Source organism: Megascapheus bottae, chromosome 13 (assembly GCF_031878675.1).
Source record: "Megascapheus bottae isolate mThoBot1 chromosome 13, mThoBot2.hap1, whole genome shotgun sequence".
Taxonomy (NCBI): Eukaryota; Metazoa; Chordata; class Mammalia; order Rodentia; family Geomyidae; genus Megascapheus; species Megascapheus bottae.
In genome coordinates, this window is record NC_143521.1 from 19596606 (window position 1) to 19607561 (window position 10956).

The following is a 10956-nucleotide window of genomic DNA, read 5'->3' on the forward strand; positions in this document are numbered from 1 at the left end:
TGTGTGTGTGTGTGTGTGTGTGTGTGTGTGTGTGTTGGTTCTTGGGCTTGAACTCAGAGTCTAGGTGTTGTTCCTGAGCTGTTTTTCCAATGCTACCACTGGAGCCACAGCTCCACTTCTTAATTGAAAAGTCTCACAAACTTTCCTGCCCAGGCTGAGTCTAAACAGCAATGCTCAGCCCCAGGTACACAATAGGGCTTTTTAACCCTCCTTACTTTTGGTAACTTCTCCAAGTCCTTCCATCATGAATTCCCATTACAGATTTTCAGCACTTTGTCCACACAGTAAATTTTCCCTGTGCTGCTTTTGGAATGTGGGTTCCTGGGTGAGCTGCTCAGATGTATGGATGAACCCATGGTTTTGAGCTCTTAGGGCATAAGCTTCCCCAGGCTTTGCCCCTTTTGGGCAGATCGGGGTCTGGAAAGCATCTTGGAAACCACTACGGAAATTTTCATTAAAGAAACCATAAATGATGGGGTTGACGCTGCTGTTGCAGAAGGCGAGCCAGTGGGCGAATGGGTAGATGTAGATGTTGATGACCCGCAGCTCCTCTGGAGAGAGGTGGGCATAGTCAGACAGCATCATCAGAGTCCACAGAGGCAGCCAGGAGAGAACAAAGAGCAAGGCCACCGTCAGCAGCATCTTTAGCACTTTCTGCTTCTTCTTGGACATCATGTGCACTTGCCCCTGGCTCTGCTTGGCTGGGAAGGGCATGGCTGTCTTGAGGAGTACTATCCCAATCCTGCCATACATGAGGACGATGAGAGACAGGGGAGCTAGGTAGATGGTGGCAAAGAGCACCGTGGTGTAGAACTTTCTCATTTCCTGATTGGGCCAGTCCTCGTGGCACCAGTAGACTGGGCTGGTTTGATTCTGGGAGGCGAGTCTCACTTGATAATATTTTTCTTCCTGTACATGCAACATGACTGCAGATGGAGACATGATGGCGACCGCCAGAACCCAGATGAGCGCAATAATGACCAGTGCTGCCTTGAGAGTGAACTTGGGTTTAAAAGGGTAGACCACACACCGGAACCTGCAATTCAAGGCAAACATCTCTGAGCCACTGCCTCCTCACCTGTGCCCAACATTGTCCATCTATTTAAGGAGTTAAAGCTCTCCATCCAGATTCACCTCCAAAGCATAGAAAGTTATCTGTAGCAGGGAAGTGTGCACTCTCATTTTTTCTATTTCATATGTGTATTAGCTCCAAATTTGAGCATTTCAGACACTATGAATAATAAAAAATAATATTGGTAATGGCATATACCATACTGGACTGTGGTCCAGAGTCTGTTCCATTGATTTGCATGGTGTATGCCTCTCACTACTTAATACACAAGGAAGCAGATGTAGCAAAGGTTAAAAGGCCACCTGTTGTTACATGAGATTTTAGCACAGGTACATTGGCTCTGGGCTCTTCACCTGACAGTGTGCCCAGTAGACTGTGAGCTCTTTTGGGCTGGGGTAGGCTGCTCACCAGGGGTAAGTTCTTTCACTTTCTTGGCTTCTTCCCAAAGCACTATCTCTGTGCGTGGCCACAAAAACTGCTTTGGCTGATAGCAGGCAGAAGCATATTTTTATGCACATTGGCTTGTCCCTTTGGAATGTTTCCGCTTCCACCTACCTAGAAGCTTGAGTGAGGTGAGAAGCATGCTAGGAGAAGGCCCTCAGAGATGTCAGGCTGCTGCAGCCTCTCCTAATTCCTGGGGCAACACTGCTATAGCAAGTAGAGCAGGAGAGCCACCAGAGATGCCAGCAACCACCAGATCCATGAGGAGCAATTCAGGATTATTTGAATTAAATCACTATTTTCATGATTCATTTTATAGCTTTGGGTCTGAGGGTTTCTATAACAAATTTCAGATTCTTTCTGACATTCCATGTACTCAAGTGAACACAAAAACCTAGGGGTGCCAGCAACTCATAGAACCATGAAGAGTAATTAAATATTATTTAGTGATAGATTCCATAGCTATGGGGATTGGTTTCTATGACTACACATTTCTGAGCCTTTCTGACATGTCCTCTAGGGAACATGAAAATCCAATAGAGTTATGTGTGATTCATTTTACTACTTCAATTGTGTCTTTTCTTTTCTTTTTTTTTTTTGTGGATAATGGGGCTTGAACTCGGCCTGGGCACTGTCCCTGAGTTCTTCAGCTCAAGGATATTGCCCTATCTCTGGGCTTGGGTGTTGTCCCTGAACTCTTCATTTCAAGGATACTGCCTTAACCTTGAGCCAAGCCCAACTTCCTCTTTTCTAGAGGTTAATTGGAGATAAGAGTCTCAGGTTCTTTTGTGCCAGGGCTAGCTTTGAACCTTGAACATTTTATCTCAGCCTCCTGAGTAACTAGGATTAGAGGTGTGAGCCACCACACCCACACTGGTTGTGTCTTTTCACAATATATATTCAAATAACATTTTCATATTATCACAGAATTACCATGCATATGCCTTGTTCTTAAAGAGTTAAATATCAGGAATATTATTTAGAGAAGCCTTGGTTAAAATTAGATTACATATTTTTCTGGTGGATTATTTGTGGATATATCCATTTATCTAGAGTCAGAGTTTGGTGCTAACTTACCTGTCCACTGCTATGGCAACTAAAGTAAAAACTGAAGCTGAGACTGATATCCCCTGGATCAATCCACTGATCTTGCACATGCTGTTTCCAAATGGCCATCCTGAAAGGAAATGGAGCAATCTGTCAGACAAGCATCTTACTAAACTGAACATATGAGCAGAAAAGTAAATTCAAGATAAAGGGGCTCTTTTCTTCATAATCACCATACAACAATGCTTCCCAATATTTTTACTCATTTCCCCCGAGTATTTGTTTAGATAGTAATCACATCATTCAAGGCACTGGAATAACTATTTTACATCTATTAACATGATTCCTATAACAAGATTTTGAAGATTTTATGATTTTCCTGATGACATGTATAGAAAAGTAAACGACATGAATATCTCATTTTGTGTCAAAGTAAGTGAGTGGCACGTTAAGACTTGAACTAAAGAATATAGGTTTTCAGAATCTTAATCATTAATACTGTGAAAATACACTGTAAATCAATAAAAATAAACAGCATTTTGGCTTCTGGACTTGGAAATAAGTTATTTACATATAAAGTAAGTAATGAATCAATTTACATTATAGCTACATTATGAGAACTCTGCATGAACAATATTAGTCTATTTAATTACTTAACAATATGAGCTACAAGAAAGTCTTGAGAAATGGTACTAACAAAATTGTCAAAGCAGTTTAATATTCTAAACACTTATCTGGTATTCAAAGAAAGTAACAGTATTCTTTGATTTGCAAATATTCTATATATGTCATTCAGATTTTAAAATTTTATGTAAAAATTCAATCATTCATTTTTCTAAGACAAAATATTATTATCTAATAACTCAAATAACTCATATATTAACATATTACATATAATATTTATACACTACTTCTTGTTTTTAGAGATTCTGCTATGTTTCCCTGACTGGCTTCAGACACACAATCCTCTCATCTCACTCTCCACACCAATCTAGACCACCTTAAACTATGTTCTTGAATCATTCACTGAAAAGAAAATATATACAGCCAGTTCTAAAATGCATTAGGTGGTGATTATTTTTCAAAAAACACACAGAAGAGATATGTAGCTGTTGATTAAACATGAAAGAATAATGTGTTTTATTTCTTTATTACAAGTTTTATTTCATATTGCTTACTCTATTGAAATGAGACCACTAAAACAAAAAAGAGCATAAATCCACAGAAACTAAAGTGCAGGACACTACTGAGTATGATTGTGGGGAAACATGATTGGGAGAAATTATGTATAAGTTCAATCATTTGCTCCTAGATTTTCCCCAGGCTACCAGAACAGAGATCTCCCTTCTGAGGAGGCAGAAAGACAGACATGTTGTCCTGACTTGAAGTCAGCAGGTGCAGAGATAGTAACTGTCATAATGATGCAGTAGGATTGAGTGACTTTATGCCACTGTGCAGTGATTCTGCTCGCCCAGAACCCCTTTCAGCTGGAAAATGCAAGAACCAGTCTTATGCTCCTGTGGGGGTCAATCATAATTTCCTTGGGAGAAAGTGACTTTCCAAGAACATCAACATATAGATTTCATTTCCCAATGAATGGCCAGCCTACTGAAGCTGGAGTGGATGCCACCTCTAGCTCAAAAAATGGGAAACTAGCCGGAAACCACCCAATGCTTTGCTTTAAAACAGTCCCTTTCAGTACCTGTCAATGCTGGTAAATTTCAACTATAAAGAAAGAGATAAAAAATACTAATGAAACTGATAAAATGGAAAATAAAAATAGTAATAATAACATCAGAAATACATTTTGTCCATGTAGCAGAGTATAAGAAATACCCCAAATAATAAGTCAGAGAATTAAAGATATGATTAAAATGTATGAACTCAGCATAAACGTTGGAAACAAGCTAAGGAAATCTTTCCTGTTTCTGATATTATTCAAGGAATGAAACCCAGGCCCTTGCACATGCAATGTAAATGTTCTACTTCCAAGCTTTGCACCTCCAGCTTTGTTTCCTGAGACACGATCTTACTATATTGCACAAGCTAGCCTCACACTTCTATCCCTCTTGCTTCTGCCTCTGCTTCTTGAGTGCTGGGACTACAGGTTTGTCCTACCAACACCTGGTGCTACATATTGAAAATAGAGGAATAAGCAGTGTAAAATGGAATAGAAGGTATTTTAATGGCCATGCAGTATCTCTAATATCTGCAAATTACAAATAGAAGACACAAAAATGAACTTTTCAAGAAGATTCCCTAGGATTGAAAAGCACTTCTTTTCTGACTGAAATAGCTAATGCATAGCAAGTGCAATGAATAAAAAGCAAAAATGCTGTAAGGCTTTACCTTTTATAAAATTCAGAGCACCAGATAAACAGAAGCCCAAAAGGCTTTCAAGAAGAATGACTAAAACAAGAGTGAGATGGGTATGAGATTTTCCACTAGTAATTCCATATCTCTCATTAACTGAAGAGCAATCCCTTTAAAGTCTAAAGGAAAAACATCTACCAGAATTTTCATGCAGCTAACTATAATCAAAAGTAGAATAAAATAAGGTAATTGCACACACACACACGTACACCCACCCCCACCCGCCCATCCCCCACCCCCCCAAACACATAAGATCTCTCATATATTTCTGTCAAAATATCATCTCTCAGAAAGGGCTAAACCAAGAAAGAAGAAAAAAATGGAACCAGAAAATCCAGGGGATGGAACACACAGAGAGGTATGGAGAATTGTAAGTACTCATCTCAGCATAATCACTGAGCTACACACTTAGAAAGCACTGTGGTAACTGGGTACGGGTGGCTCATTTCTGTTATCCTAGCTGCTCAGGAGGCTGAGAACTGAGAATCACAATTCAAAGCCAGCCAGCCAGGGAAGTCCAATAAACTAATCAGAAAAAGCCAAAAGGTAGAATGCTAGCCTTGGAGCAAAAGAAGCTCAGGGACAGTGCCCAAGTCCTGAGTTCAAGCTCCAAGACCAGCAAAAAAGGAAAAGAAAAAGCAATGTGTTTGGATAATAAAAAGAAAGTTGAAGACATACCCTAGTGATAGCCCTAGGAAAAAGATGCAATTTACATGATATGGACATGTTTGAAATATTACCATGACAACTATCCTCTGGGAAGAGATTATAAAGATATATTATTGATGGTACACAGTAATACTAAACAAATTAATGTGTTCTATCCTTAGGAAAACAACAGTATGTTCTGAGAACTGAATATTTAACCTCTTTCTATGGTTCACCATAGGTAACACACAAGTGCAATAGCAATGTACACTTCACATATTGGTTTAAAAATGATTTTGTTGTTTTGGGAGAATGAGAAAAAAAACCAGTTTGTGTGTTGTGTGTGTGTGTGTGTGTGTGTGTGTGTGTGAGAAAGAGAGAGAGAGAGAGAGAGAGAGAGAGAGAGAGAGAGAGAGAGAGAGAGAGAGAGAGAGATTGTATTTGTGGGGTGAAATTGAATTATGAAGATGAACCTGACATCTACAGTTTAAAGACAATATATCATGTGGTGAACCTATTTAGAAATATTTAAACAATTACCAGAAACAAAGACAAATATGCTGAGAGTGCCTGTCTCATGGGGTTGATATCCTGGGCTATGGTGCAGTGATTTGTATGCAAAACTTAATGTAATAATTTAATATACAAATGCTTATGGGGAAAATACTTAAAGCAAAGTAACTTACGTGGACAGTAACAATGAATTTTATGAATTCTTTAATCTCGGTTTTTCTACCATAATATATTTATACTATTGTATTCTCATTAAACATTTGTTTAGTAATAAATACCATAAACAATTTATTCAGTATAGAACGGTTAGATTAAACACTCGAGTTTATCTTTGTTTCTACTCCAGAGAAATGAAGTAAATGAAGAAAAAAAAACTTTTCCTATTTTTCAATATACTTATTACCAGTCAGCTGACTGGTTTCTTTTTCTTACACTCAGATAGATGATGAGAGTGGCTGAACATTATCTCTTCTAGTTTTAGCAGATATGGGCTATTGATTGCCAATCGCTTATGGTGTTGAAAGCTTATAGCTCCAAGTCCTAAGAGCTAGAGACTATTACTCCAGGCTCTAGACTCTGATGAATGGATGAATGCCCTGTCCTGTGATGAATGAACAAATGAATGAATGAAGAATGGATGGATGGATGGTCCTGCCCTGGCTTCAGAATACATAGGAACATTCATCTTTATATGGCACACACATCAAAAGTCAACATACCTGCTATGATATTATCCAGCAGCGTTATAGGCATACAGAATATGCCAACTAGTAAATCACTTACTGCCAGGTTAAAGATGAAGAGATTCGTGACTGTGTGCATGTGTCTGTTCCTCATTACAATCAAGCAAACCATGGTGTTTCCCACCATGCACAGGACGAAGATCAGGAAGTAGGCAGTTATGAAGATGGCTGCCACTTGAGGCTGGTGGAGATAGTAGTTCACATAGGTAATATTAATATCTGAAAACAGATGATGCAGTGTGCCATTGCCATTCCAGAGATGATACCAGTTTTCTGAAGAGTCTGGGTCCCATCTTTCATTCATGGTGGAGCTTAATAAAGGAAGGGAGGAAAGCATAATTAGAAACTACTAGAAGAAAAGTTGGATGCTTAAGGTTAGCAAGAAGAACCCTTCATCAGCATCACTGACTTTTAATTGCCTGTAAAGCCTCTATTAGTTCTTCATGAAACTGAATTATAGATAAAACCTACTAGATTTTAATTAGGAGCATTATATAATACCACATTGTACCAGATACAACAATATTATATTTTTCTAGTACACTTTATAGTTCACTTTTTCAGATATTCCATCCATCCATCCATTTGCAACTTTATGTTCTAGAACCTCCTTCTTCTTGCCTTCAAGCAGTGTAACATATCAAAACCTAATTAAAATGTCATTGTTCTTAGAAGACTAACTTACATGCCTCTAGTTCTTCTGGAGTCAGAATAAATTAGGGTGTCTGCATCTTCAAAACTCACATAAAGTTTCTTGCATTTACTTCTTTGTCTCTGTGAACTGAATGTTCTTTTCACATTCTTTTTTCTAATTATCTGTCTATCTATCTATCTGTCAGTTTTATGGTACTGAGATTAGTATTCAGGGATTTGAAATAAGGAAGCTTTAAGTTTTGTTAACTTTTCTATGGTTAACTTTTCTATGGCTTGTTTGAACACAATTCTCCTACCTCTGCCACCCAGTACATGGATCAAACCATGCCTAGCTAATTATTGAGATAGGTTATTGTAATTTGTCTGGCTGTCTTTAAACCTTGATCATCTTGTTTCTGCCTCCCAAGAAATGGGAATTATAAGTATGTACCACAATGCCAGACACTTTTTATCCCATACTTCTATAAACGTACCATGGACATCATACTGCAAGTCTCTTAAAATCAATCTAGGCGAATTGTTTAGCTTCATTTCATATAATTATATACATAGAAAATTTATTATTCAATCTCTATATCATAAAGTTGTACTTTGTATGCCAGATGTAGCCAAGATAATTCCTAGGATCAGTGATTTAATAGGAAGTAAAAAGTTACAAAGTGAAAATCTGTAGGAAACTAGAAGCTAACTACAAGCTACATTCATTAAGGTGCTAAAGATCCCATCAGTTAGAAGCAGATTTAAATTCAGTGTCACTAAATAACACCAACATTCCACTAGTACAGCTCCTAGGAAGAAGATAGTAAATTTTATCAGTGTTTACAAGATAAGGAGCTTCTCACCCTTCTCTTCTATCTCTCCAATTGCCACTGCTAAGTTCACTGTTAAGTATTTTAGTCTAGAACCAAAAAAAAAATCAAATGAGTCAAAATTCAGAATTAAAACTATCTGATAATTAACTGAAATGTGTTTGCATGGATAAAGCCAATGTAAAAGGAAAGAGTAAACTTGTTTGTTCCTTCTAGAATATCACAAGAGGTGTCAACCATGAAAAAGAGGCCCTTCACCTGAAAATGAATCTATTGGGGGAAGAAAAGAAATAGAACAGAGAGAGAAAACTCCAGAGATTAGCAGGTTTTATTTGGGAAGAAAGCCTGGGAAGGGCAACTAAGTCTCTTTCAGCTCTGCTGAAGAGGAAATGGAGTACTTACAGCACCCCTCACAACTAGGATTCCTTTGAATACTAGGCAGGGAAAGAGAAGTTGGTGAGATGGAGGAGTACTGGGTGAGACACATTATTTTGATGGAGGCTTTCAACAGCATCTGTGTTGTCAAGGGAAGCAGCATCAGATGTGGCCTTGGCCTCAAGCTCTATTCGCTCTATTCTAAGAGCACCCAGCCCATGCATTTGTTCAGGGGGAAGGGGAAGGGATGACTCCATGGGTCAGCAGGGAGGCCGGTTCTGAGTGCATTCAGTTTAAGTCATTTTTCCATCAGCTGCACTCGCTTCATCTTGGACTTCCCAGCCTTGAGAATGAGGAAGAAGAAATTTCTGTTATCTGCAAGTTTCCTAAACTAAGTCATTTAGTTATATCAGTTCAAATGGACTGAATGATGTAAATATTAGCATCTATAAGTCATGCTAAGCTTTTCTTATTTATTCCATATGGCTCTATGATAAAGGCACAGGGAAGTTTCATGATATTGATTCCTTAAAATTTTTCACATCTACTTATTGTCAGGGCCAGGAGAGATTTTTTTTTAAGTGGCAAAGCTGTTATTGTTGGTTCTCTGGTAAATAACCTGCCTTTCAATTGGAAAGCTTAATCAGTGAAGTGGAAAAATGTGCATGAAGCAAACCATTTGATTTTAGCCTTTGGCAGTCATGTACTTTCCCTGACAACACGACATGACAGGGGAATAACACTCTTGGACATCTTCCTAGACCTGGTTTAGACCAATGGCAAATACTGGGGCGGGGCTGATGGTGGCTGTGTATTATTTTGCTCTAAAGAAAAAAAAACATATGTTCTCTTTGATCTGGAACCAGTATGAAGTAAAAGACTGTCCAAGTGATCCCAAGCATACTATAGCCATGGGTGCTGTGTCAAACGTAATTAGTCTGTCTGCCACAACTATCTGGGGTTTTAGAGTCTATACTTTTATTGATTGGATTAACTGAAATTCTTATTTAGAGAAATGGTGTTCTCCAAGGGAAGAAATACTTTAAGAAACTTGAGTTGGAATTTCTTATTGATATAAATCATGTGGAAATGGATTATCCAGAGGAAAAAGGGAATTACACTTGAAAAAATATTGACCATTAAAGGTTTTCATCCAATTACACTTTTAAAAGTCCAAAGGATTTCATACAATTGAAGTTAAATATTTTCTACTGAAATGAAAAAAAAATTGCCAAATAAACTTTAAAGAAATGATTTCATTATGTGCCCAGTTCTCACTCACCTAGTTCAAATATTGGTGGTCTGAAGGTATTAAACATCTTGTGCTTTATTTAAAATATTATTAACCTAATAACAACCCATAAAATGTATGGAAAGGAGACATTGATAGAGTTCAAACAAGACATCCCTTAAAGTTGTTAAGTAGCTAGTCAGCAATCTACCTCTCCCACAAGTATCAGAAGAATGTACCCAGAGAAAGGTTCTTATGAACCATAACTGGACAAAGACAGACTAATGAATTTAATGCCTTGAATAAATATTGCTTATTGTAAATAAACACAGAAACTGTGGATTTAGAAGGATTAATGAGTCCTTAAAAAGTATCCTGCCATTGAGACATAAAATGGAAATGCATCATACACTGAACACTCACTCTGCTTTGTTAACTGATATCACAAAACTTTACCTCAAAATCTGGTCAACGAGTGAGCATCTGATACAGAAGGAAGGAACCTCACTCCTTGAAAGTTTATTTGGTTTATTTTTTTCCTCTGAATGTCTGGGACTACCCTTAATGATGCAGAGATTCTTTGACTGAGCTTTTAACTGTCTAAATTTTTGAAATTATTAGTAAAGCTCACAAAAATAGAATCTCTGAATTTTAAAAAATATTTCAGGCTTTATTTATAAAATATGGTACATAATAACTTTTAAATCCCTATGCCTAAAATTTGGGTCTATTTCCTACAGGAATTTTTACTTTATACTTTGACATAAAAATCAAGGAGAGGTAACTATCCTCTTTTTTTTTTGATTCATTCAAACATTTATTGAGCAGCTACGGAAATACAATGTGGACTTAAAGCATGGTCAAAAAGATGGTGCATATGCACAAAATAGAAAGCAATACGCAAGGATTATGAAATCAATCACAGCAGTCACAACAGAAGTGCATTAGGAAACCAAAAGATTGCTTCCAGCCTAGAAGGTGGCAAATCAGGAAAGGGGACTGAGGTTAAGAGAAGACTTCAGTCTGGATTGTTGATGACACTCAGTGTGG

The 10956-nt window shown here is 37.7% G+C and overlaps 1 protein-coding gene across 1 annotated transcript; it reads right to left on the bottom strand.

Annotated features, from left to right (window-relative positions):
* Positions 1-201: 201 nt before the first annotated feature.
* Positions 202-7141, bottom strand: Npffr2 (neuropeptide FF receptor 2). The gene is given in 3 exon segments (XM_090343979.1): positions 202-1036; positions 2591-2690; positions 6814-7141. Coding segments are annotated over 3 exon segments (1263 nt in total).
* Between the last annotated feature and the right edge of the window lie 3815 nt (positions 7142-10956).